General features: G+C 47.0%; 2 protein-coding genes across 4 annotated transcripts; one reads left to right on the top strand and one right to left on the bottom strand.

Moving 5' to 3' along the window:
* Positions 1-4: 4 nt before the first annotated feature.
* YBEY (ybeY metalloendoribonuclease) lies at positions 5-728 on the bottom strand. Of its 2 annotated transcripts, none has more exons than XM_064660115.1 (3): positions 354-728; positions 208-276; positions 5-117 (listed from the first exon to the last, which is right to left on the bottom strand). In XM_064660115.1, exons 1-3 carry the CDS (start codon positions 687-689, stop codon positions 31-33), a joined length of 492 nt encoding a protein of 163 aa, XP_064516185.1. In that variant the 5' UTR covers positions 690-728; the 3' UTR covers positions 5-30. The 2 variants fall into 2 exon arrangements, with proteins under 2 accessions (XP_064516185.1, XP_064516184.1); XM_064660114.1 differs by having other exon boundaries at positions 351-726.
* A 118-nt stretch (positions 729-846) lies between these two features.
* MCM3AP (minichromosome maintenance complex component 3 associated protein) lies at positions 847-27,272 on the top strand. Of its 2 annotated transcripts, none has more exons than XM_064660107.1 (28): positions 847-1,688; positions 1,776-1,999; positions 2,674-2,752; positions 4,116-4,263; positions 5,831-6,027; positions 6,956-7,095; positions 7,510-7,707; positions 7,903-8,171; positions 8,349-8,511; positions 10,749-10,909; positions 12,783-12,994; positions 13,843-14,033; positions 14,715-14,815; positions 15,646-15,777; positions 16,325-16,438; positions 16,592-16,744; positions 18,405-18,602; positions 18,892-18,960; positions 19,575-19,709; positions 20,105-20,258; positions 20,715-20,973; positions 21,275-21,372; positions 22,475-22,865; positions 22,983-23,240; positions 23,903-24,032; positions 24,725-24,919; positions 25,510-25,660; positions 25,779-27,272. In XM_064660107.1, exons 1-28 carry the CDS (start codon positions 914-916, stop codon positions 25,935-25,937), a joined length of 5,454 nt encoding a protein of 1,817 aa, XP_064516177.1. In that variant the 5' UTR covers positions 847-913; the 3' UTR covers positions 25,938-27,272. The 2 variants fall into 2 exon arrangements, with proteins under 2 accessions (XP_064516177.1, XP_064516176.1); XM_064660106.1 differs by having other exon boundaries at positions 12,783-13,027.
* The last annotated feature ends 24 nt before the right edge of the window (positions 27,273-27,296 follow it).

Below are 27,296 nucleotides of genomic sequence, written 5' to 3'. Positions count from 1 at the left end.
CCCCCCTCACGCCACGTCCGGGGCGGTCCCTCAGAAGAGGCCGGCGGTGAGGGGCCGCAGCCGGGAGCCAGTGAGGCGGTTCAGCTCCTCCAGGATCTGCGCTTCCTTCCGGTACATCTGCGGGAGCAGCCGCGGTCAGCGCCGCCGGGAGAGCCCCTAGGTAGCGGGGGCTTCGCCCCCCGCGCCCTCCCCCGGCGCGCTCCGCACCTGCTCCCACGCGGGTTTCGTGTCGTGCCGGTAGCCGAGCAAGTGGCACAGTCCGTGGGCTGCCGTCACCTGCGCGGGGGGAGAGCACAGCGCGCTGTGTGACTGACCGGTCGCGCCCGCCCGCCCGCCCGCCCGGCGCTCACCACCAGCACGCCCTCAAAGTCCTCCCCGGCGTCGCGGCACTGCTGGTGGATGTACTCCACGCCCAGGAAGATGTCCCCCAGGTTGTACTCGCCGCGGCAGCGCGGCCGCGGCAACTCCCCCGCCGCCACCTGGTGGAACGGGAAGGACAGGACGTCGGTGGGCTCCGGGCGCTGTCGGTAGGCGCCGTTCAGACGCTGCATCAGCGCGTTGCCGGCGCAGACGAGCCCCACATCGAAGCGGGAGGCGCCCAGGGCGGCGCGCAGGGCGCATACGGCGCGGCGGAGCGGGGCCCGGCGCACGGGCACGGAGCGCTGAGCGTTCCGCAGCACCACGCTCATGGCGGCACCGGAGCCCCGCCCACCGGCCCGCCGAGACCCCGCCCACCGGCCCGCGAACCAATCGAGATCCCGCCCACTCCCGGAGACACCGCCTATCGCTCCGCCCACCACCGTACCCCGCCCATATAACCGCACCCTCGGCCATTCGCGTCCTGTCCTGGGCATGCGCGGCCCGCCCCGCCCGCCCCCCGCTGTTTCGGCGGTCTGGGGCGGCCGCGTCCACCATGTCCTCGAGGGGCCCGTTCCGCGGCCCGCCCTCCTTCCCGCCGCCGCTGCGCTTCGGACAATCCGCCGTGTTCGGCCAGGGCGGCGGCGGCCCCCCCGGCCTCCCCTTCGCCCCCGGGCCCACCGCTTCCTTTGGGCCACCCTACGCGCTGGGCCCGGCGCCGGCCCCGGCAGGGAACGCGGAGTTCAGCTTTAGGCCGCCCACCAGCCTGGGCGGCTTCCCAGGCCCGGGTGAGGCGCCGGGTGGCGGCGGCGGGGCCTTCGCGGCGCCCGAGTTCCGCTTCAAGGCGCCCGAGAGCGCCGCCGCCGCCCCCTTCAAGCCGGTGCCGGGCGGCGAGGCGGAGAAGGGCCCGGCCGCTCCCGCCGCCTTCGCCTTCTCGCCGCCCTTCGGCTTCGCGCCCGAGCCGGGCCCCGAGGCGGCGGTGGCGCGGGAGCCCTTCTCGTTCTTGCGGCCCGCTGCCGCGCTGGGCCGGCCGGAGGACAGGGGTCCGCGGGCGCTACCGGAGGAGCTGGGGGAGCCGGCGGCCAAGGGGCTGAAGCGGAAGGAGGAGCGGGAGCGCTCCCCGCGGCGGGCGGCGGCGGGCGGGCGGGCGGCGGCGCCGCCGGAGAAGCGGCCGGTGGTGCTGAGCCGGTCCCGCGGCGGGGCCCTGTTCGGCCGCACGCTGGAGGAGATGCTGCGCAGCCAGGCCCGCGAGCGCGGGGACGGCGCGGAGCCCGAGCGCGGAGCCGCGGAGGAGCCGCCGCCGGCCGAGGCCCGGGAGCTCCCCCGGGAAGGTGAGCGGGGGTGGTGGTGGGGTAGCCCCGCTTTCTGAGTGCTGTCACCCCTCTTTCTGACTGCCGTCGTGTTCCTTCCCGTCACAGATGCGGCCCCCGCCGCCCCCGCCCGCCGGACCCGCGGCGGCGAGAGCACGGAGGGGCTGGGGGGCCTGCCTGCCGCCGAGCTGACGGCCATCCAGTGCAAGAACATCCCTGATTACCTCAACGACAGGACTGTGCTGGAGAAGCACTTTGGCCAGTTCGTAAAAGTCCGGCGCGTCATGACCAGGCGTAATAAGAAAATGGCCATTCTTCACTTTTTTGATCACGTGAGTATCAGAAGTGGACGGCACAAGAGTTGGGAGTATTCAGCGTGCAGAAGTCTCCAGGGATACCTTAGAACCTCTTCCAGTGCCTAAAGGTGGCTTACAGAAAAGAGAGAGAGTGGCTTTTTACGGGGACAGCAGGTAGGGAGAGGACAAGGGCAAACAGTTTAAAGTAAAAGAGGAGTTACTTTTATATTACTTAGATGTTAAGAAGAAATTTTTCCCTGTGAGGGTGGTGAGGCCCTGGCACAGGTTGCTGTGGCTGCCCCATTCAAGGTCAGGTTAGGTGGGGCTTGGAGCAACCTGAGCTAGTGAAAGGTGTACCTGCCCTTGGTAGGGGGTGGGACTGGATGGTCTTTCAGGTCTCAGCACTGAGGTGTGTTAAGCAGCCAGTTCAGAGACTGCATGATCTGATTCTGTTTTGTGCTTAAAAACGCACCTTTGGTTTCAAGTGCCCTAAATTTGCTGTAGCTCTTAGAAAAGCACTATTTTTTTGGGGGGGGACTAGTCCAGCTGATTGTTCTTAAGTGAGAGGTTAAAATGTAGGTCTTAAGTGAGAGGCTAAAATGCAGCAACCAGAATTTTGTGGGAATTGGTAAACGTTTCTCTTGCTGTGCTGTGAGTTTTGTTGTTGTGGTATCAATAGGTTTTCATGCTCTGCTTTTGTTTTCTTTCAGGCCTCTGCAGCTCTTGCCAGGAAAAAAGCGAAAGAGTTACACAAAGACATAGTAACATTTTGGCAAAAGAAGAAGACGAGTAAGTCTGTGTTCCAGATGACTGGGTGATGGGTAAATAGCATTCTAGCTGCTCTTCTTTTTTCCTGATGTAGTGAGAATGATATCAAAATTCTCTCTAGTAGGAGATATCATGGTTGAAAATTGCACTGTTTCTGTCTTAAATTCACGTTGTCTAAAACCTGTTGCTTGATCTGAAGCAAAATGCTGTTCAGCCATACAGAAGAGCTGAAGACACCTGAAATGACTGTAGTTTTAGAAGAGAGTTTAGAAATCCTTTATGCAGCTGCACAGCAGGAATATGGTGATGTTGACTTTGTGCTTCTGTCTAGAAGTAGGAGTTCTTTGGGGGTGTAAGAAAACCCAGTTTGAAATGCTTTGCTGTCTGCCTCAGACCATGGACTGAGAACCAAGATAAGGAGTACCCTGGAGCTGAGTGTCTGTTTTGCTGAGGTTGCTGTTATGTGTATCAACAGTTAGACTCTGAACCAAAAAAGAGAACAACCTACAGAATTTAGAATTGGGAAACCTTGATTGCAGACCCTGTTTGGGATTAGGAGGAGGTTGTTAATCCCCAGGCAAACACTGGAATTGTCAAGTGCTTCCCTTTCTTTAGCTTTATGAATGCAGCATGTGTACCTGATCCCAGCCTGGGGATGCACTTCACCTGCAGCATATGAAGGGTTCACTTCAGCTTTGACCAGCCACAGACTTGCCTTCCAGAAAACAGCTGCAGAATTGTCTTCCTGAGAATTAACATCTTGAAGCAGCAGCTCTAGGGCTGCCTCTTTGCCCTTGTCATTTTATTGTGGTGTTACATCTTTGGCAGCATTCTAAAATAACTATTCTGAGAGGATTTAAGAAATCCAACCGCTTTAAAAATTGTTCCTGGGGGAAGAAATGTTCCCTTCCTGCAAGTGTGAGTGTAACTTGTGCCGACCTTAGTCTGAGCTTGAGTACCTAAGTACTTAAAATGCTTCAGGAGGAGCACGGGGAATCGTGATTTACACAGGTGAAATGGATTTTGTATCCTGTAGGGAGTTCTGACCTGTGGATTATATCCCCAACCTGAGAGAATTTGGATGATGATCAGACTTCATTTACTGACAATCTGCTGACAATTGGCGTTATTGATAAGTGGTATTTTATTGAAAAATACTCTTCATAGAACAGTGACTCTGATAGTAATTGATAGAAACTTAACTTGGTGCAGCTCCCTAGTGCAAGTTGTCCTGGAAGTTCTGTATGCATGACTCTGACTCTTAAGTTTTATTCTCCAATAGTGTTTTTGTTTAAACAGACTGCTCACCACCCCACCCCCAAGGGGCCAAAAAGAGGTGTTGCTTAAATTGCTTGGCAGGTTTCATGTTTATGTGTCATTTCAGGTCCAGCAAAAAGAGAATTTTCATCCAAGGATAAGAAAGCAGGGGAAGATGAAGGAAGACAAGGCAGTGAAGAGCAAAGCTATCAGCATTCCCCGCTTCGAAAACCTTTAATAAGATCCTCTGCCAGCAGTGTCATGCCTGGGAGAAGGTATGTCTGCTTCTTTGGGAATCCACCTGGCAGGAAACAGGGCACACAGAGAAAACCTATGATCAGTGTGTGCCAAACAGTCATGTTCTCGTCAGGAAGTGTTGCTTCCCTTCTCTTCTGGTTTGTCTGCATTACAAGCACACAGCTCTCACACTTGGTCAGAAGGATGCTCCTAGCTGAGTATTAAGGTCTTTCACTTTGGTCTCTGTATTTTCTTTTGAATATTTTGTCCATAACAACATAACAGGACCTGCAGTAGTGAGGCATGAGGGAATTGAATGAAGCAATGCAGAGCCAAACGGGGACCAAGCAGTAGTGACACTGTCACTGGTCATGATTCAACAAGCTCCCGAAGCGAGCAGTTTCCTTTGAAGGCAGTCAGAGTTCTGTAGAATCAGAGTCCCCTTTTCAGAGCAGTTTGGATCATTGTCTTGTCTCACTTGGAATCAGTAGTCTGCACAGGAATCCTCCTGTTTTGTGGCAGTTGCAGAAGTGGCAAGGTTGTTGTCTTTCTGTCATACTCAATGGTGTGTCTAGTCTGACAGAAGTAATTTGATACGTGTAGTCCTATAATTCTAAAATCAGTAATGTGTTGTGAAGGAATCAAAGTTCCTTAAGTTAAAAGGAATGTTTGTCCTGTAAAATGTTTTAATAATCTCTCTTACTATGGAAAGCATTTGTTGGTTTTGTTTGTTTGTTTTTTTTTCCCATGCCAGCAGGTCAATTCCTAGTTTAAAATACAAACTGCTGTACCACAGTGATCAGGAAATGCTGCAAGAACCATCTGTTTCTGTCTTTAAGACACTTTCAGTAATACCTTTTCTGTTGTACAAAGGTTGAGGCTTTCCCCACAGTCCAGAAACGCTTGGTAGCATTGTCAGGGCAGTGCTGAGGATTTAACCAGATTAACTCCCAGTGCTGGTGTTAGCTCAGAACAACCTTAGCACATCCAAATGTACTTCATTTATTTGATATCATAGAATCAGCTGGGTTGGAAGGGACCTCCGAGATCATCAAGTCCAACCCTTGATCCACTACCGCTGCGGTTACTAGACCATGGCACTGATGCCACATCCAGTCCCTTTTTAAAAACCTCCAGGGACGGAGAATCCACCACTTCCCTGGGCAGCCCATTCCAATGGCTGACCACCCTCTCTGTAAAGAAATTCTTTCTAATATCTAACCTAAACCTCCCCTGGCACAACTTGAGACCATGCCCTCTTGTCTTGCTGATCATTGCCTGGGAAAAGAGACCAACCCCCCCCGGCTCCCCCCTCCTGTCAGGGAGTTGTAGAGAGTGAGGAGGTCTCCCCTGAGCCTCCTCCAGGCTGAACAGCCCCAGCTCCCTCAGCCTCTCCTCATAGGACCTGTGCTTGAGTCCCTTCACCAGCCTCATTGCCCTCCTCTGGACCTGCTCCAGCACCTCAATGTCCTTCCTGAGATATGTTGCCTTGTGGACAAAATACTCTTCTAAACAAATGCTGGCATCCTGAAGAACAGTGCACTGATTAAGACAGGGCATGCACCAGTGTATTATTATTGCTAAAAAAACCCCTTCTCTTTTTAGTTCTCCAGCAAAGAAGCCTGGTCTTCGAAAGGCGCTGCAGTTTGAAGCAGATCTGTTTGATTCTAGTTCTGAAGGGCAGAGCTCAGAGGGCTTGGGAACCTCACTGTCATCCCTTGGTAACCTGGTGGGATTAATGGCAGAGACATCTGAAGAAAGATACCGGCTTTTGGACCAAAGGGACAAAATCATGCGGCAAGGTAATTACACAAGTTGATGAGTGTAACATCTGCTGCTCTGCTGGAGAAAAGTAAGGGTTTGGGGTTTGTGGCAAAGCTGTTGTGATACTATGGAAATGGGAGTTTAACATGGAGCATTCTGTAAAATACCTAGTGTATCGCTTTTTCTCTTGTGGAACACACGAAAATCTGTTTTACTTATTGCACATGCAATTTCTTGTGTAAAGGGAAGGGCAGACAGTTCATCTTCTGTGAAGGAGAGCACACAGGGAGATTTCCATCTCTACAGGCTCTTTAAAAGTGACTCAAACTGCATTTCATAGAACCACAGAATGGTTTGGATTGGAAGGGACCTCAAAGCTCATCCTGTCCCACTTCCCTGCCATGGGCAGAGACACCTTCCACTAGCCCAGTTTTCTCCCAGCCCCATCCAACCTGACCTTGGACACTTCCAGGGGTGGGGCAGCTACAGCTTCTCTGGGCAACCTGTGCCAGGGCCTCTAGTGTTTCTCTGAATTTGAACTATTACACAGCTGGTAATTATTTCAAGAAATGGCCCTTTGTTTTACAGTGCTGGTTGTAAACCCTTCCATCCTTTCTTGCAGGTTCAAAACTGACCTTACTTTTAATTTAAGGTCTCATTTTTAATACCTACAAACAAATTTCTCTTCCACTTGATGTGGAATTTTGAAATTGCTGATGCTTACTTAGGACACAGAACGTTGGGTATCTTTTAGAAGCTTCTGTCTTTTCAGCAAAACTCTTCAATGTGCAACCCTGGGACAGGCCCCAGAGTGGGGGGAACCCCATCCTTGTGCATTTCTGACTACATCATGTGGGTATAGCCTTGTGTGCTCAGGGCTCTTTTGGCACATCAAAGTAATAGCTTGTCACAAAAAAACCCCCAAGGGATGCTTAGTGTTTGTTCAATTATTTATGTTTTTTTTAGCTCGAATAAAAAGGACTGATCTTGACAAAGCAAAAACTGTTGTTGGCACTTGCCCAGACATGTGTCCTGAAAAGGAGCGTTACATGAGAGAGACAAGAAACCAGCTCAGCGTCTTTGAATTGCTTCTAGGATCTGACAAGGTACGAGATTCCCAGGATATCAGTTTTTCTGCTGCTCATTAAAGCCATCGGTGTTGTTTAGTTGTTTACAGGGTTAATTTTGGCGGAAAAATTCTGTGGGCTGTTTCGTTAATGCCTTTCAGTTCTCCATTGGAAAACAAGAAGGCTAGAGAATTGCTTTTTCACTCTAAGTTGTCTTTTATCTAGCTAGACAAGTTTTTAGAACTATAGTCCTAAAACTATAATTATGTATTTTACGTAATTATATGTAACAGTTACATATGTTGTCTTGAAGGTTATGAGTTTGAGACTAAGTCAAGACTTTAAAAATCTGCTCCTTACTGAAGTGATGGCATAGATGGGATGAAATCCTCTTTACTCCTGCAAAGTTGTCCATATGTCTTGGATTTTGATTGTTTTCTCCACATCTTGCAGGTAGATCATGCGGCAGCAATCAAGGAATATAGCAGGTCTTCGGCAGATCAGGAGGAACCTTTGCCCCATGAATTGAGACCCTCTGAGGTGTTGAGTATGACCATGGACTATTTAGTGACAAACATTATGGATCAAGGAGAAGGAAACTACCGAGAGTGGTATGACTTTGTCTGGAACAGAACTCGTGGAATAAGAAAGGTAAGCACTGTGGATGGAGGTGTTTGGTGACAGAAAGTAAAAGATCACATCATGCTGTAAAAAAGTGAAGCAAAAAAAGTGAAACAAACATTTTGAATTGCAGGGTGACTCGAAGCACAGTGAAATGGTTTTTCCAAAGGTGACTGGTCTTCAACTTGTTTAAAAGTATATGTAATTCTTTATCATTCTGGTTAGGATATAACCCAGCAACATCTCTGCAACCCACTGATGGTGTCTCTGATTGAGAAGTGCACTCGCTTTCACATCCATTGTGCTCACCACTTGTGTGAAGAGCCCATGTCTTCCTTTGATGCCAAAATCAACAATGAGAACATGACTAAATGCCTGCAGAGCTTGAAGGAGATGTATCAGGACCTGGCTAACAAGGGAATTTACTGCAAGAGTGAAGCAGAGTTCCGAGGTTATAATGTCTTGCTGAATCTCAACAAGGGGGATATTCTCAGGTGGGAACAAGACACCACTTGTTTTCTCTTTTTGGCTCTGGGAAGAATTGAGTTTAGGATTAAGTCCAGACAAATTGTAATGCTCCTGTTTTTAATTCTGTGTTGTTACAGGTTGCTGTTGGATTGTGATAGTTAATATTGAAGCAAAAGGTTTGTCTCTGTCTTTTGTCTCCACAGAGAAGTTCAGCAGTTTCATCCAGAGGTTAGAAACTCTCCTGAAGTTAGATTTGCAGTTCAAGCTTTTGCTGCATTAAACAGCAACAACTTTGTGAGGTTTTTCAAGCTTGTGCAAACAGCTTCCTATCTGAATGCTTGTCTCTTACATGGTTATTTCAACCAGGTGAGAAAAAGGATTTTTTTTTAAACTATTAATCAGTAAAACAATCTGGGATTTAGCAGAAAACTTAGTAAATATTGAACCTTAAAAATAATGTTATTACTTCTTCAGAAGTATTAAAAATTAATCAGGAGCTTTCTGCTGTGATATAAAAGGCAAATATTAAAATGTTCTTCTTGGCATTTTTTTTCCCCCATAACTGTGTACAGATATGTCATCATCATCATGGCTAGGCTTCGCAAACGAAGATTTAGGAAGGATCTATCCACATTTGTTACAAGCACACTGGTGGCTAATGAGGCCAATACGAGAGAGAAATATCTGATTGCAAAAAGGCACAGCAGAAAGACTCCTTAGGTGGTAAATTCTGCAAGACACAATTCTTTCTGCGTTGTCTTTTCTCCTCGATGGTGATCCTGCTGCGTTCTCAAAGGCATCAGCAGCGTTAGAGATGGGGTGTCTCCAGACCTCCCGATTGGAGGCCAGAGCAGACCAGTGCTGTTGATCAACATGGCCAAGGTTGAGATGTTGTTTCAGGGAGTCCTTGTATCTCCTCTTCGGGGCTCCTCTCTTGTGGCAGCCGGTGGCAAGTTCACCATAAAGCAGGATCTTAGGGAGGCAGTGGTTGGTCCTTCATCCTCGAGATGTGCCCTGTGCAGCGCACCTGTGTTCTCATCAACATGGCCTCAATACTTGTGACTGCTGCTTGTTCTAGAACAGATGGATTGGTCACATAATCTGACCAGTGGATGTTTAGGATTGTTCGGAGGCAGCGTTGATGGAAGCGTTCCAGGAGTCGCAGGTGGTGGCTGTAGATGACCCATGATTCGGAACCATACAAGAGAGTAGACAGCACTATGGCTCTGTAAACACTGATCTTGGTGCTTTTCTTCAAGTGTTTATTACACCAAACTCTTTCATGGACTTTTCCAAAAGCACTCTATGCCTTTGCTAACCTGTTGTCCATCTCTCCGTCAATCTCACCATCCGAGGAGATGAGGCTGCCTAGGTAATTAAACTGCTGGACTGATTTGAGCTCTGATTGGCCAATGGTGATATGGGGATGATAGAAGGCTTCCTGAGGTGCAGGTTGATAGAGAACTTCCATCTTCTTTAAGCTGACTTGCAGCCCAAAGAGCTCAGCAGCCTCAGCAAAGCAGGATGTTAAACACTGCAGAGCTGCTTCTGTGTGTGCAACAAGGGCGGCGTCATCAGCATAAAGCAGCTCCTGGAAGAGATGGTTTAAGGTCTTGGTGTGGGCCTTCAGTCACCTCAGGTTGAATAGGCTTCCATCAGTACGGTATCAGATGTAGATCCCGTCCTGATCCTCGAGGTCTGCCGTGGCCCTTTGGAGCATCCTGCTGGAAAAGACTGTGAATAGGGTTGGAGCAAGAACACAGCCTTGTTTCACGCTATTCTTTCTTAGAAAGGGCTCAGAAAGTGCATTACCATATCTGACTTGGCCGTGCTGATCCTCATGGAGTGAGATGATCATTTTGAGGAACTTGGGGGGACAACCTAAACGTTCCAAAGTCTGCCACAGACCTTTTCTGCTCACAGTATCGAAAGCCTTGGTGAGGTCGACAAAGGTTACATAGAGACCTTTGTTCTGTTCCCTACATTTCTCTTGCAGTTGTCTGAGGACAAATACCATGTCTGTGGTGCTCCTGTTGGCTCTGAAACCACACTGACTTTCAGGTAGAATTCCTTCTGCTCTAGTGGGTATTAGTCTGTTCAAGAGTATTCTTGCCAGGATTTTGCCAGCAATGGAGAGCAGAGTAATACCACGGTAATTTGAGCAATCTGATTTAATTCCTTTCTTCTTATACAAAGTGATGATGACTGCATCACGAAGGTCTGATGGTAGTTTGCCTAGTTCCCAACAGCACACCACAAAACGTATTTCCCCTGAAAATAATAATTGGGAAGCAGAGAAACAGGCCTGGGAATCTTGCAGAGCAAATATGAACCTGCAGTATCAGAAGCTCTTGCAAGGTGTTTTTTCAGCACAAGATTCACAAAGGGATACACTCAAAAATGAGCGTCATGAAAGAGGAACAGAAACTGGAAAGCCAAGTGCATAGAATTGAAAAAGAAAGTTAAATCTGAATAGTTGTTGGTGTGGGTATTTGATGACAAAGTATCAATGTATTTAAACGTGATTTTCATGTTTATTGTACGCTTTATATTGCATTTTGGGTTTTTTCTTGGTAGTTATGTGGCTTTTCCTTTTCCCCCAGATTCGTAAAGATGGTCTCAAATCCCTCAATATTGCCTACACTGTGAGCACCCAAAGATGTACAGCGTTTCCCTTGGACCACCTGGTCCGCATGCTGCTGTTCAAAGATTGTGAGGAGGCATCTGATTTTATAAGTTATTATGGCCTGAGTGTATCAGATGGGTAAGTGTGAGGAAAATGATCCCTGGGGGGCTCAGACTGATGTCAGGCAAAGGGCTAAATGTAGGGGAGTTGCTCCTGAAGTTTGGATCCAAAAAAAAGGAACAGGCAAAGAGTAGGGGCTGAGCTTTCTAGGCAAAGCACTGGGATACTGATGGGTGCAAACTTTATTATAGTTTTTATTGCTGTAACTATGAAAAGTTCTTTAATTTTGCATCTTTCCCTCAAGAAAAGGGGTTGGTATCCCTGTAGCTACTTCATAGAATCCCAGAAGAGTTGGGGGTGAGAGGGACCTTAAAGCTCTCATCTCATTCCAACCCCCTGCCATGGGCAGGGACACCTTCCATTGGACTAGGTTGCTCCAAACCCCATCCAACCTGGCCTTGGACACTTCCAGGGGTGGGGCAGCCACAGCTTCTCTGGGCAACCTGTGCAGGGCCTCACCACCATCACAGGGAAGAATTTCTTCCCAATATCTTACCCTGCCCTCTGGCAGTAGGAAGCCATTTCCCCTTGAGCTGGCACTGCCCTTGTCCAAAGTCCCTCTCCAGCTCTCTCAGAGCCCCTTTAGGCAGGTCTCCCTGGAGAGTCTTCTCTCCTCTGGGCTGCACAATCCAAACTCCCTTAGTCTGTCTTCATAGGAGAGAAGACTTCCCACAACTCTTTTGGCACTCTTGGCACTGGCTTCTTTATTTTCCTTGGCTTGATAAGATGACAAGGGGTTTCAAGGATCAAAATTCCTTCAGCCTTCTGGAGGGTGGTAAAAACAAGAGAAAAACATTTTCCCCAAAGGAAAAACTGCATGTTGAGCTCAGTCTCCATTGGGCTCCAGGGACTTCTTCCCTAGAAGGAGACATTGAAGATAAGCCAGTAGGAAAAAAAATTAGTCTGAGTTCTTGTTTTTGCAGTTGAATTGTTGTAAACTGCAGCTCTATTAGAAAGACAGTTCTGTTTCTTGGGAAACTGGCATTATGGTGATTCCTGTAGGGTGGGATGAAGCTGAACATTGCAGGCTAGTTTTTAGCGGATATTGGAAGCCAGCGGTTCACAGGTGTGCCATGGAAATCCATACATTGTGTGCTCGTCCAAACCTGGAATCTCAAGAGACTGGAGAAGGAAAAAAACCCCGTTAGTGGTTGTGTTGGTTTAAAGGTAAACCAGCAGGGGAAAATGAACTCAACCCAAAAAAAAGAGAGATTATAAATCAGAATAACAGTTTAATAAAATAATACAATAAGTACAATTATACAGACAAACAATTGGTTTTAAGCCACAAAACCCAAATGTATAACCCAGCACCCTGGGGCATGAACAGAGTGGTGTTAGTTGGGCCCCCTGAGTCCAAAGTAAAGGGAGAGGGGGGAAAACCTGTTGGTGAGAGTGCTGGTGCAGTCTGGTCAAAAGTGGTGATTGCAGTCCAGTCGAGAGTGGTGGTCTGCAGTCTTCCTCTGGATCCCACGAGTGGTTAAAAAAGTCCCAAGACTCCAAGATTATATATTCTCCAGTTCAGGCAGGAATGCTCAGTACTTCCCTCAGGGCAGGGTGTTCCTCAATGGACGTGAGGACAAAAACACCCTTCTATCTCGCAGGCCTCTTACCACCTAGTTTGTAGCCTGATGAGTCAGGCTGCTCTGGGCAGAGGGTGCAAATAGTCTCTTGGTAGCAGTTTCTGGGAAATGGCATGGAAGGCTATAGAATACACAGTTTTGGGTTACACCCATCCAGTGATGAACTGGGCCCAGCTCTTCTAACCAGGACAGTGGTCTATTTCCTGTCAATGTTCTCCTTTGAAGCAATATATTTCCGAACTGAAAACCAGTAGGTTGCTGGAGCTTTGGGGACATCCTCCTGGCAGTTATTTTTGTTTTTTCCCCAGGGGTTATGTGGAGCTGAATCGCTCCGCTTTCCTTGAGCCCGACGGGTTACCCAAACCTCGGAAGTCCGTATTTGTCAGCCAGAAGCTCACTGTCTCAGTTGGGGAGGTTGTGAACGGAGGGCCTTTGCCCTCAGTGCCCCACCACGTGCCTGTGTCCAGCTTCAACGGACAGAACAAGTACATCGGTGGAAGCACCTCTGTGGATCAAGCTGGTAATAGCCAAAAACCCCGCATGGGAACAACAGGTGATAGCAAACATGCGGTTTAGGTACTGCTCAGGTACATGCTGCTGAGTCAGCTCTGTGAGGAGAAACTTGGCTGATAGGATTTGAAATTGCCTGGAAATCTGAATGTAACAAAAACATTAAAATATAAATCATAATCGCAGTCACAGAATGGTTTGGGTTGGAAGGGACCTTAAAGCTCATCTAGTTCCAGCCCCCCTGCCCCCCCTCCTTGACATGGCAGGAGCACCCTCCACTAGACCAGATTGCTCAGCTGTTTTTATGTATCTGTAAAAGCCAAGAACAACCTGACCAATAAAATTTATTTCCCAGTTCAGGAAATACACTATGGGAATTGAGCCAAATTTTGCCAACGTAGGCGAAATAATAAGATATTTGCCTACTCCAGAACACCAGCTTCCCTTTGCAGTTTGCACATTTTTGATTTGCAGCTGTTTGTTCCCACCGTATCCCAATCATGTTGGTTTTCATGTTAGCTGAGTGCATGCTTTTCTGTCCTTGCTGAAAATACAGATATTGTGTGTAGGGGTAAGGTGTGCTTGACTTGAAACAGTTGTTTTGTTGGAAATACATGTGCTTTGTACTGGAGGTAATATGCAGTGAAATTTTTGAATGTTTTGTATAAAATATTCATAAATAGAAATTAGTTTCTATGATATAATTATGTTTTTAACTTTAAGGTGACAAGCTTCTGTTACAGACTTATTTTATGGCCTGATGAGTTTCATCAAACAAGTCAGCTTTTGAAGATAACAGTTTTGCTTCTGTTTGTGACTGACGTCTTTTCCTTAATTTTTCTCCTCTCCCCTCCCAAGAAGGAAGAGTGGAAAGCAGAGGTGTGGATTTAGAGGCTGCAGCAGTAAGAATCCAGCCCCAGGCTCATCTTCTGCCCTCATTGTTGCCTCGTCAGCTTGTGCCAGGGCTGCCTCCTGCACAGCCCATCTCCCAAGCTGCTGCTCAACCTGAGCTTCTCCCTTCAAAGCCTCAGCCTGGCTACACAGACACGGTAGGGAAACATAAATCCATCATGAAATATTTGGGAAAGGTCTGTGAAATGTAATAAAAGGTAACCGAGTTCTCAGAGTTCTTTAGTTTTCTGGAATGTCCATGTATTTCAAGTGAGACATGGCAAAGTTCCTTCTTGTGAGTACATGACCAATAATGTTGGATCTTGAATGTGTACCCCGTGTACCTGTGCTGTTTTTCGTGCTCCCACACATGTTTGTTCTAATGCTGAACCAATTTCGGGGTGTTTCGTTGCTTTGTACAGCACAGCTGCCATATTGTACCTAAATGTGGCCATGTTTCAGGGATTAGACCTGCTCATTTGGAATTAAATCAGCTAGAATAAGAGACAGTCTAAAGTAAGAAAATAGGAATCTCTCTCAATATTCTCTCTCCTTAGTTATGATTTCCTAACTTGACTTGCCTGAACTTAGTACAGAAAGCTGCTTTTGTTTCTGGGCTGTTTACTAACCTTTTAGATAGTCTAAAATTTCGTAGTCTAAAATTTCCAGGCTGTTGTGTTTGCTTAAGTTGGCTCAGTTTGTAAGCAGAAATACAGGTGGTGCTGTGAATTACAGTCAGCTAACCAAGGCTAGAGAGCCTTACTCTCAGTTTACACCCAGGCCACTGTGTGGTAAGGACTGCACCTTTTGCTTCAGCTGCTTCCTGTGCTTTATTTCAGGACATTGCCGAAGTGGTGGACGGGCTGGTGCATGACGTCCTCAAAGGAGAGTGCAGAGAAGTGGGCAGAGCAGGAGCAGCTTACGTGGCCGCTGCCATCTGGTAAAGAACATTTTTTGCTGGTTCTCCTGGAGTGTGTCACCAAAGCTGCCACCTGCCTTAGCATCCCCATGTGTGAAAATTGTAAAACTGAGCACCGCAAGGTCTGTAGTGGGGGTGATGTTACTGAGGCGGCTGAGGGGAAGGCAGACCTTTCCTCGGATGTCTGCCACTCTGTCACGTGCCAGGTAGCCGAAGGGAAGGCTCACCCAAACCTCTGGAAGCCTTGCCTTGCAAAGAAACCTATGTTGTGGAAGGGAAGGTGTCCAAAGGGGTGACAAGACAAGCAAGTCCAGATCTGGCTGCTTTGCTTCAGATAAATGTTTTTTCTCCAGGGCAGTTGGTAGAGTTGTAGATGTGGGATGTGACCCAAACAATTATTATTCCGCCAGTGTTTTGGTTATTGCTGAACTGGAACAGATTGGCTAAAGTCTATTTCATGGGATGTCATCGTCAGCAATAAAACTGGGTTAGAGGAAGAAGGTGGGGGTTACTGGCTTTCAGGGTGGACATTGATTAGAGACTGTCTGAGCATTGCTCTGAGGTGGGAAGTGGTGGCTGCCTGCCTTTGCTTTGCTTTGTGGGGGTGTGGGGGTTTTCCCTTTCCCTATTGCAGTATTTTCATCTCCATCTGTGGGTTTCCTTTTTATTTCCTTACTTTCTTCCCTGTCCCAGTGTGGGAAGGGGAGTGAGCCAGTAGCAGTGTGGGTGCTTGGCTAGTGGCTGGAGTCAGCCCACCACAAAGAGCAAGGTGTGGGTGAGAAAAGCACAGACCTGAGGCTTTGAATGAAAACTTCCTGGCTTTGAAAAGAGATTTTGCTGTTTCTGCACAGCACCTCAGAGGCCGCTGTGGAGGAACTCGTGACTGAAGTGATGGGGGAGATCCTCAGACAAGTGGCTGGAAGCGTGCTTAGTGTGGAGAGGCAGCGTGTCCAGGAGGAACGGCGCAGAGTGGAGGAAGAGAGGTGAGGCAGGGTGGGCTGGGGACACCCTTGGACAACGTATGGACAGCTGGTGCCAGCCTGAGTCCTTGTGCCTGTGCTCAAGCCCCAGTGTCTTTCTGCCACGCCGGCAGAATTGTCTCACCTTGAACTCCCCTGGGATCATGTAAAAGGTGTCGATTCTCAGGTGATCTGCTAGTTAGCATTTTGGTGACCTCACAGAGCCACTGTGAAAAGATGGGGTGGGAATCTTAGGAACTTTTATTCACCCAGAGCTTCAAGAAAGGGATGTGCTTCCTGGCCCTGCTGTGTGCAGGAACTTTTCCAACTGCCTGCCATGGGCAAGGATGCCACTCACTAGATCAGGTTGCTCATGGGTAGATACTTCCCTCAAATAACCCCACTGTCATCAATATTTTTGAGGAAAACCGGGCTCCATGCAAGGCTGTTTATCTTTACAAATCAGCTAGTGGGAACTCAGTTTTAGGGAAATTAGCTGTTTGACACTGTGTGTAGTGCCAGGTTTGCCAGTGTAAATTTTTTCGTTTGTGTCTTTTCTCTGACCTTCCAGGCAAAAGCAGGAAAGAGAACAGTTAATAAAGCAGTTGAGCCAGTTGCTGGGTATGGAATTAATGGAAGAAGTAATAAAGGAGAGTGTTGAAGAAGCTTCAACCAATGAGTTAAGGTATGGTACAACGTGCTGTGTGTTGTGGTTTGCTTTCCCAAAGGTTTCCTAAATGTCATGGTCTTTCCCTGTTTGCACCTCAACCAATTGAATTGGCATTTGCTGCAGGTCTTCACTTCACTAGAGGTCTTTTTTTGTTTTATTTGGAAGTAGATGTGCCTTAGAAAGAGACCGGCAAGCCCGTATTGCCCGGTGCTCAGAGGAGGTGTGTGGTCACTTCATGGAGCTCTCTCTGGAGGATGAGATTTTCCAGATTGCCAAGGAAACCCTTCAGGAGCTCCAGTGTTTCTGCAAATATTTAAAACGGTGAGTTACCATCCTGGGACATAACTGCTTTCCTTGGGAGCGTTGGTGAGGAGCCGTTAATCATCATCATCATGGCCGGGCTTCGCGAACGAAGATTTGGGGAGGGCTCTACCCACGTTTGTTGCAAGCGCGTTGGTGGTTAAAGAGGCCAGTATGAGGTAGGCATGTCCAGTTGTAAAAGGCACAGCAGAAAGACTCCTTAGGTGGTATATTCTGCAAGGCACGATTCTTTCTGCATTGTCTTTTCTCCTCCAGGGTGATCCTGCTGCGTTCTCAAAGGCATCAGCAGCGTTATAGATGGTGTGTCTCCAGGCCTCACGATTGGAGGCCCGAGCAGACCAGTTATGATGATCAATATGGCCAAGGCTGAGATGTTGTTTCAGGGAGTCCTTGTATCTCCTCTTTGGGGCTCCTCTCATGCAGCAGCCGGTGGCAAGTTCACCATAAAGCAAGATCTTAGGGAGGGGGTGGTTGGTCCTTCATCCTGGAGACGTGCCCTGCCCAGCACAGCTGTGTTCTCAGCAACATGGCCTCAATGCTTGTGACTGCTGCTTGTTCTAGAACAGGTGTATTGGTCACATCATCTGACCAGTGGATGTTTAGGATTGTTCGGAGGCAGCGTTGATGGAAGCGTTCCAGGAGTCGCAGGTGGTGGCTGTAGATGACCCATGATTCGGATCCATATAAGAGAGTAGACAGCACTGTGGCTCTGTAAACACTGATCTTTGTACTTTTCTTCAGGTGTTTATTTCACCAAACTCTTTTATGAAGCTTTCCAAAAGCACTATATGCCTTTGCTAACCTCTCCATCAATCTTACCATCCGAGGAGATGAGGCTGCCTAGGTAATTAAACTGCTGAACTGATTTGAGCTCTGATTGGCCAATGGTGATGTGGGGATGATAGAAGGCTTCCTGAGGTGCAGGTTGATGGAGAACTTCCGTCTTCTTTAAGCTGACTTGCAGCCCAAAGAGCTCAGCAGCGTCTGCAAAGCAGGATGTTAAACGCTGCAGAGCTGCTTCTGTGTGGGCAACAAGGGCGGCGTCATCAGCATAAAGCAGCTCCTGGAAGAGATGGTTTAAGGTCTTGGTGTGGGCCTTCAGTCACCTCAGGTTGAAAGGGCTTCCATCAGTACGGTATCAGATGTAGATCCCGTCCTGATCCTCGAGGTCTGCCGTGGCCCTTTGGAGCATCCTGCTGGAAAAGACTGTGAATAGGGTTGGAGCGAGAACACAGCCTTGTTTCACACCATTAGTTATTAGAAAGGGCTCAGAAAGTGCATTGCTGAGGAGCCGTTAATGGAGGTGGAACTACAGCTGTCTTGTTGTGTTCTTTTTGAGACAGTTTTTGCTGTCTTGTCTCCGTGATAAGGGTAGACCTTACAGTCTTAATACCAGCCTCTGCCAAATTACTCAGCTGTACATGGGTAGGGGAGCACACCCTGTGGGAGTCAGGTAATGAGCTTGGTAGGAGATTTCAGCTTCATTCTGACTAGAAACTTGTAATAGTTTATCCTTATATTCTTTCTGTTGGACACTCATTTTTCTGGATATGTGCTCAGTGTTTTGTGATTGCTGTGCTGTTCACTGTACAAATACCTGGTGACAGAGGTCTACAGAGGAGTTTATTAACGTGACCTATTTATCTGTTCTCTTCCAAAGGTGGAGGGAAGCAGTGGCAGCTCGAACGAAGTTGAAACGTCAAATGAGGGCATTTCCAGCTGCTCCCTGTGGCATGGATTCAAAACATCAGCTGAAAGCGCTGTCTCCCAGTGCAGAGTGGCCAATAGCCATGGAGAACTTGTGCAAGAGATTTGTAAACCTGGGGAATGGAGGAAAGCTGGGAATCTCTTGCACGAGGTAAGGATACTTCTAGTGGCACCAGCTGGCAATCTGGTAGATTTTTGGAAGATAAGTTACCAAAAATTCTTCCATTGTGAATGCAAGTGGTTTTGCAGAACTGTCTGTTCTTAAATAGCTCCCAGAAGATTCTTTCTGCACAAATGCCATGACCAAGACTGAAAATCCAAATAAATAGTTCTATTAACAGCAACTTTCTGAAGCCTCTGTAGTATTTCTCAGGCCTCAGTGTTTCTTAGATTTGGTTAAAATACCTTTTTTATAACAAAAAATATGACTTTTTTTCCAGATTGAACTGGCTGAGAAACAAGACAGTGCATGAAATGAAAGTTCAGCACTTCTACCAGCAGTTGGTAAGGTACGCTGGGGTTTGGTTCTTATTTTCGTTCAAAGCAAGCTGTAACAGAAATGCCAGAGATCTCAAAAATGGCAGTAAGGTATGGCCAGTCATGCCTGGATGTCCACTTGCAGCCTTGCTTCTGGGAGCATTTTGGAAGTAAGGGAAACAGGAGGATCATAGAACCACGGAATGGTTTGGATTGGAAAGGACCTTAAAGATAATTTCATTAGTTCTGACCCCCCCTCCCGCCCATGGGCAGGGACACCTTCCAGTAAAGCTAAGTTAATGAAGGTGTTAGGCCATCTTGATCCTTTGGGGTATAACTTTAAGGATCTGATGGATATTATGGGGGGTGGTTTTGTACCCGGGTGCGATGGGGCCTGGGATGGAGTACAGGAGGAGAGGAATAAACGAGCTGTTAGTGGCCTGGGTGTGCATTGGATCAGTGTGGAAGTGAAGCAATACACGTGTGGTCCTGAAATCTTTAAAGTAAGGCTCACGTAACAGATTTTGCAGCTGCAGTTCCTGAAGGCATCTGGTTACAGTATTGGAACTTGTTCAATGTTCAGACACCTCAGGTGGGAAAGGAGCACTGAGGTGGGTCTTTTCACCAGTTTCTGTCTCTCTTTAAGTGGTTTAGCTTGGACTCCCCTGGATCTTGTCTCACTAATCACTGAACATATTCCAGTTCAACAAGAACATGTTTTTTGGAAGGTGCTCTTGGTTTTGCCAAGTGATGACGAATATGCCAAGGACGATCCCAACAGGTAAGTAGAAGGGTTGATTTTTGGGTCCCTTTCTCAAACAGAGCAGACTTCTGTTTAGGTAGAAGAGGAGAAGTAGTACACAGTCTTTGGTGTATTTTTGCCTGTACGATGTCAAATTTCCAGTTTATTTTATTTTTCTCCAGAGCACACTAAAGAATTTATTACAGTAATCTGCATTATCTAACATTGTTTATCATATCAAAGTTTTGCTTTCAGTATGAGCAAAAAGAATTAATTTCAGGACAGTTCACAGCTCTTTATTAAGGTCATTTATCATAACCTAAATACAAAGGATTATGATAGATTGTGGTGTCTTAGAGGTGCTGATACTAAAACCCTAAAATGCCATTTTTGACAACAAAATTCTCAAAAGCCCACTTTTTTTTGTTTGATAGGATACTGATGGATTGGTTGAAAGCCAAGTTTATGGGAGACAAAATGTGTAAGAAAAACACTTCACATCCAGAAGGCAGAATTCGAACACTGACGTTATTTAGCTCTCCTGGCATGCAGGGGAACAAAATCATTGAAGTCAGTGTGTGTATTAAGGTAGGTGAGAACAGTTTCATGATACCTAAGAGACAATAAAAGCACGATGGACTCTTTTCCAGTGGATCTTGTGTCCTGTCAGATGGAGGGAGATCATACTGGGAGGGATGGGGTTGTTACAGAACATTTGGAGTTGGAAGGGACCCACAAGGATCACCGAGTTCAAAGGCCTGAAAGAAAAGATGGATTATTTTTTTTCCTTGTTTCCAACCATCTGCAGTAGTAGAACCCTAATCATCAATTCCTGGTCCTAAATCAGGTGCTGAAGGGCACTGTAGGGCTCACCTGCATCTCCCAGAGACATCCATGTTGGTCTGGTAACAACTCTTTGTCTTAGGTTTTGTAGAGCTCCTGGTAAGGGATGTCAAAGCTGAGTGGTGATGATAAGACACTGCAGGTTTTGGCACGTAGCTCCGTTTAGCTACATCCGTGTTGTCATCTTTGTTGCTTGTCTAGGTGGCACAGGGTGCACTCTCTGACCCGGAGCTTGACATGGCTGAGACACAAAAAGACTTGCTTGGGACCAGTGGCCTTGTTCTTCTTCTGCCCCCCCGAGTTAAGAGTGAAGATGTTGCAGAAGATGATGTATATTGGCTTTCAGCTTTGCTGCAGCTGAAACAGTTGCTTCAGGCCAAACCTTTCCACCCTGTAGTTCCTTTGGTGGTTCTAGTCCCCAGTCAGGAAGAGGAGGCCACGGAGAAAGAAGTAGAAGATGGTATGTAATTGTTTCTTTGTCTTGAAAATGTGAATGTTTAAGGCTGCCCTAAGTAGAACTGTTGTGGCTGGTGCAGCATCTCAGTTATCTCATCCAGTAAAGGTAGAGGCTGTGAAGTACAGCACTTCTCAGAGCTTTGCTAGAAATCCTGAGGCCTTAAGAGCTCATCAGTTTTGGCTCCAAGTTTTCCTTCACACACAGTATTTGATCCTGAGAGTCTGTGGGCAGAGATGGAGAAGAGGAGTGATGCTGTGAGTGTGTTCTTCCTCTGTGTAAATGGTGAGTTTTCTTATTTTTTAAGGTTTGATGCTGCAGGACTTGATTTCAGCCCAGCTTATTTCGGACTACACCATTGTGGAGCTCCCAGTTTCTGTCAGTGACTTAGAAGGCACAAAAAGGGTAAGAACAGCAAGAGATAACTTGCTTATTATATTATTATATATATAATAAAATATATAATAATATAATATATAATATAAATATATAATTATATAATATATATATTATATTCTCAGTAGCTTAAATTTCAACTGAGTCTCGTGTAATGGGATATTTTTTCCATTGGATTTTATGTATCGTAGTTTTTGTTCAAAAAGCTCCCTTAACCATTTTTCCACACACCTGACTCTGCTGGAGTGGGGTGCTTGCTTGTCAGTAGTGATTCCAACATCAGCCAGAACTATTCTGAAATGAGAATATTTCTGGTACTTTTCCACTGTTCGTGACTGTTCTGTTTTCACGGACCAGAGATCTGTGGCACTTGCTACCAAAAAAGATAATTTAATCTGTGTAGTACTGAAAACTGCTCTGAGACCAAAATTCATGGATTTACCTAAGTCCACTCTTGTCTGCCCTGCCTGTGTTGCTGCCCACCAGATGAGTGCTGGTGGTAGGTAAACCTTTTATCCTTAAGCTCGAAGTCCTAAAATGCAGAGGACGCTTTGTAGCTCTTTTGGCTTCTGTGATATCACCCAGTATTATCCCATCTTGGTGGATGGGACTGAGAGATGCCTCTATCCTGTCATGTTCTGTATATGAAGAAGGATTGTACGGATCTCTGTGTGACAAACCCAGAGTGATGCTCCCCCACAAACCCTCACAATGTACATCTCTGCAGTTCAAGGACTGCCAGGATCAGACATGGCTTCTCTGGGTATAGTCACCATGGTCTTCTAATTTCTGTGAGTCTGTCCAGTTTTTCCTGGATAAGTTTTCCACATTCCCAGTGTCCTGCAGCAGGGAATTCCACTGCACGCCTGTACCTCATGTGACCAGCCTCTTTTCTGTGTCTTCCTGAGCCTGCTGCATGGAAATTTAGTTTATGACCACCTAGTTAGAGAACTGTTGTTGCAAACGTTGGGATGATGATAGCTGATTTATTTGCATTTTGCTGCACACTATCTTGGATAGTGTTATGTCAAACTTAGGGTTGCTGGATTGAATCCTTTGTGTCCTGATCACTGCAGAGCAGTTTCCAACCACCCTGTTTTGTGTGTCATAGATCTCTGTGGCTGTGGGCTGGCTGGTTTCCCGGTGTCCTGACTCCCTTGAGCTCTGCAGTAAGACCCTTCAGGAGTACATTGAGGATGGGATTGATGGTGAATTTGGCAAGCGCTTCTACCACGACTGGAAGGAGAGGCGTTTGGCTGGCCTGCCATCCCAGGAGCCCGGGGTCATCATAGAGCTCTACAACAGTGTGCTGCAGTTTCTCTCAGATGTAGCATCCTCGGAGCATCTTTATGACTTGTCTTGGCCTGTGACAGAGTTTTCAGAACCTGGGGGTAACAAGCTGTTGCCCCACCTGCAGTGGAACGTGCCGGATCACCTGGCCTGGCTGAAGAAGGCTGTGCTGTCCTTCCAGATCCCATACCTAGATCTGCCTCCATTAGGTGGTAGGTACTTCACACTGTAATATGTTCTTGGCAGCACATGGTTCTCCAAGGTGTGCCTGTGCTGTGTTGGTTCTGTCACAGATTCTTGCAGTTTACTTTGGTTGGTTTGTTTGGCAGCTCCTTGGCGTCCCGTTTGCCACATGATTTTTCAGTATGTCTCCCAGATTGCAAGTTCTTCACACACTCAACCACTGATCCAGTCTCAAGTGGAAAATCTGCTGACCAAAACTTACCAAAAGTGGAAAAACCAAACAATGGGGAACTCTGATAAAGATGGACCTTCTGTTGATGAGATCCCTTGGGATTGTATCTTGGCAGTCTGCATTGATCATAAACTGAGAGACTGGAAACCGCCCAAACTGCCTATTGCTCCAGGTATTGCTCCTACAACATGGATGATACTGCTTCTGTGATAGTATTTAATAACTTGCCAATGGTGCCTTTATGCAGGGCAGCAAGTGAGATGTAGCAGGGAGGGAGCTGTTGTCTTGCTGTGATTCTGCACATCTGTCTTCTTCTTGGAGTGTGTGTTTAATATTAGTTATGACTTGACTTGATCCTGTGATTACAGATGTGTCTCTGGTTAGAGTCTTTTGGCCTGCCCTCCCAGTGTATGAGTTTGCTTTAACCAAAGGCCAAGAATTGCCCCTCAGAAGCCATGTCAGCTGGGATGTGAGACTGCCATGGTTAATTAGCACTTCCATGGATTCATGAAGTTTGTCTCAAATTCTGTTTGCTTTCAATTTCAAATGTGTGGGGGTTTTTTAGCTTAACTGTAGGGAGCCTCTTTTAATGAAATGACTACTTCATCCATTGAACTTGGATGCAATAGAATTTTTAAAACTAAGAGAAAGCAGCGTTTTACAGACTGACAATAACCTGTTGAGTTCAAGAAGGCTCTTTTTTACAAGCAGATTACAACTGAAACCCACTTGAAAGCGAACACTCTCCCCAAATTGCCTTTTTAATACTGAGCTTTTCTTCTGAAGGAGAAAATCTGTGGAAATGATAAATGTTGGGCTTGGGTTTATTCACAGAAGCAGTAAGTAAAGATGGTCAGATTCATGTGTACTTCTTCAAGGAGCATTTAAAGAACTACACTGTCCCTTTCTCGTGGGATCAAGCCAGGCTGCGCACACAGGAGGAGATCCAACGAGGCCACGAGAGGTGAGGGAGTAGCATTCAGCTGTTTGTGGAGAATTCCAAGGAGGTTGCTTAGGACCTCTACAATGCTGAAAATCAGCATATGGCATCCTCCCAGAATGTACCCGTGCACATCTCTTTGAAATGATGTACAAGGCTGTGCTGAAACAGGGCAGTAGGTAGATTTTATATGTATGAGGTGACTCAGCTCTCAGAGAAATGGGTTGCTTGGGGAGTGCTCAGAGTGCTATAAGAGGAGAAATGAACTGGAGCCAAAAGTGCTGCTGGGCCTTGGAGTTTGACTTGTCTAAAGCATGGAGGGAAAACTGCGAGGCTGAAAAAATGCTGGATAGGTTGAGGGGGAAGGATACCTTAGAGCTGTGTGGCATTATAAAGGTATTTGAGATCTCCAGAGTCTAGCTCACTTCCCTAGCCTCATTCAGAGGGAAGCCACTCTTCCCTTTTGGAAGCTTAGCTGCAGTTCTGCTGTATAGTGGGTGATGTCTGAGGTGAATCCTAGGCTCCTATCAGATTAGTTCCTCTCTAATCCCACACACAGGTGGTAGTGTGTTGGATGCTGGCACAAGAGCATTATTTCTCCAGATGATCACTTCTCACTCCCTGCTATTTCCAATCTTGAAGCTAATAGGGAAAAATCAACACACTCATACCAGTTCCTGTGCTTTTGTTTGTTGTTTTTTTCCTCCCCTCTTCAGGTCAAGGATAAAATCTCCCAAGTCTTTTAAGAAACCCTACAGCATGTCCATGATGCCAGGCCAGTATGGCTCTGGCATGAGCAAGCTATCAGGTCAGGAGGTGAGCATTCCCAGCTCAGATGAATTCAGAGACATGTCCTTGGCCCAGGAGCATCTGTTGGCACAGCTGCAACTGGAAAAAATAGAAAACAGGAGGTAAGTTCCAAGAGCAGCATCTTTTCTTTGCAGCTTCAGCCTAGGGTTATATAAACAATTTCTAACTTGAACAGTGCTAGAAAACAGCCCAGACTGTCTTCAGTTTCCTCGGATTTCATCAAGTACATCAGTGCAGTTCCCTGCTATCTCCTACTTGCATCACAGGAACAGTCCGGGATGGTACAAATTCTTGGAACTTTTAGGAATGGTTGGAAACTCTGTGGTCAATCATGCCACCACAACTGAAGCATTACAGTGGTCTGTGTGTCCCACTGTGTCACAAATGTCTATAAAGTTCTCTCTGGGATGTCAGTTTGTAGCGATGCAGATCACAAAGGGGAAGAACTAAGCTTTTGAGGTTGGCCCAAGAGGTTTTTGTCTCTTCTGCCTTTCCCATCAGTTGGGTGTCTGCAGTCTGTGTAGCTGCTTTCTGTACCACACTTTTATGTGGTGGATTTTTGAAGTAGCAGTTGGCTGTGTCAGACTGTGGAGGTCAGACACTTCTAAACCCAGAACTCTTAGTTAACACACTGGTTACAGGGACAAAGCCAGGCTGCCATCTAACTGATGCTTTTGATCTTCCCATCTAGGTTTGAAGAACAGTTGCACCGATACCTGACTGAGGACACTGAGCCCCTTGGGGATCTCTTAGGTCTTCCTCTCTACCTCCCCCAGTCGCTGCTCTCCACCTCAGCCGTCACCTGCCCATTGGTGAAGAGTCCCATGCCACCTGCTCAGGAGGTAAGATGAGGGGTCCTGAGCATTGGCTAAAGCTCTGAGGAGTGCAGTAGTTGCAAAACCTCTAGCGGGAATTACCTTGGGAGAAAGTCTTGGTCTCATCTCTTTTTCTTCTGCCCAGGCTGGGAGTCAAGAGGGACACAAGGTTGTGGAGACGGAGCGAAGCCCTGCGCTGTCGGACAGACTGAAACACTTGCAGCAGCTCCTCAGGGCGACCAAGGAGGCTGAAGCTGCCTCTGAGCTCCACCTCTCTGCTCTGGTGGACATGGTGGATATTTGAGCAGAGCTGAGATGTGGACACTCAAGAAAGAAATCCAGGTCTGGGTGACTGAACAGATATGCTCGTGGGGCATGTTCCAGAGCAAGCAAATGTTCTCCTGGAATAAGAACATGGAGCAGCTGTGGAGCTTGGGCCCTTCTCACATGGCTGCCTTCCACAGGGTCAGTGTGTCACGGCTGGTCTGCGGCTCCCTCCTTTTCTGCTCCATGGGCATGGAGACGAGTCAAAAGCTTTTCTTGGAAGGCCTTACATGACAGTAGTGACTTTTCTTTCTCCCAGCTCTCATCGTGGGTAAACACAACTTCAGCAGGGGGAAACTGAAGTAGCACAGGGTCCCTGGGAACACTGGAGCGATTGCTCTCTGTAGACACAGTCCCTGAAATGTTGTCTCAGCTCTGTGCTTCCTTCATGCAGGAACTGCCTTGCAGCAGCACTGAGTTTTGAAGTTCCCGTTCTGTTCCCAGGAATGTCAATACTGGCACTCTCAAGTTGGAGCAGCACTTGGCCAAGTTTATGTTGCTCAGTGCAAATCCAGAAGGATTTTTGTGCTGCTAGGTCCAAGTTTTACTCAATATTTACAGCTTTAAAACCAGGTGAGTTGCTTATTCCACAGATTCCATGTCATGCTGGAGAGCAGGATGCTTCCTTCAGTATTCAGTAAACAGCTATGGAGAAACAATTTTCTTTTTTTTTAAATTTTTTTTTGGAAGAGCAGTTTGCCTGCATTCTCCAGCACTTAAAAACCTTTGGAAGTTGAAGACCTTTTGGGTTCATTCCCAGTAAATAGTATGCAGATGTATTTCATGTCTGCAGTACTTCTATACAGCTCATCTTTTTGTTTCTTTTTTTTTTTTCTTTACAAAAGGAGCAAATTTTTCTCAAACAGAACCTTCTACTTGGTGAAATAGAAATTACTGCAGGGAACACTGATTATCTTGCCTGCCCGACCCCAGTCTGACTCCTAATTTCATCTGAAATCCTCAGTAGTCCAAAACAGTCAGCTGCCTTCCAAAAAAGTAATTGTATAGGCTTTTTTAAAAGCATTTCATTTGTACAATTTCTCTTAAACCCAAAATTAGCAAGAGTAGCTCAGTGTTAAGTTGAACTAAGAAATGTAAACTGAGAAGGTGGTGCTTTGAGGCTGTTCCTGCTACACCCACTTTTGTCAGGCTGAGTTGTGTAAGCTCAGCTGGGTCCTTGCGAAGCAAAGCTTTTGGCCCTGCTCTTGTTATTCTTAGTTCACTTGGAATTTAGCTGTCAAAACCCAAAAGAGCGTCGAGGTCGTGGCTCGCACAATGTGGTTTTGTACCAAATAAATTTCTAGTGGCTCGAAAAGGTGCCCTTTTGCCTCGTTCCTCT

This window comes from Pseudopipra pipra, chromosome 7 (assembly GCF_036250125.1).
Source record: "Pseudopipra pipra isolate bDixPip1 chromosome 7, bDixPip1.hap1, whole genome shotgun sequence".
Classification (NCBI taxonomy): domain Eukaryota; kingdom Metazoa; phylum Chordata; class Aves; order Passeriformes; family Pipridae; genus Pseudopipra; species Pseudopipra pipra.
The sequence above is the reverse complement of the archived record's forward strand: the minus strand, read 5'-3'. Positions and strand labels throughout refer to the sequence as shown.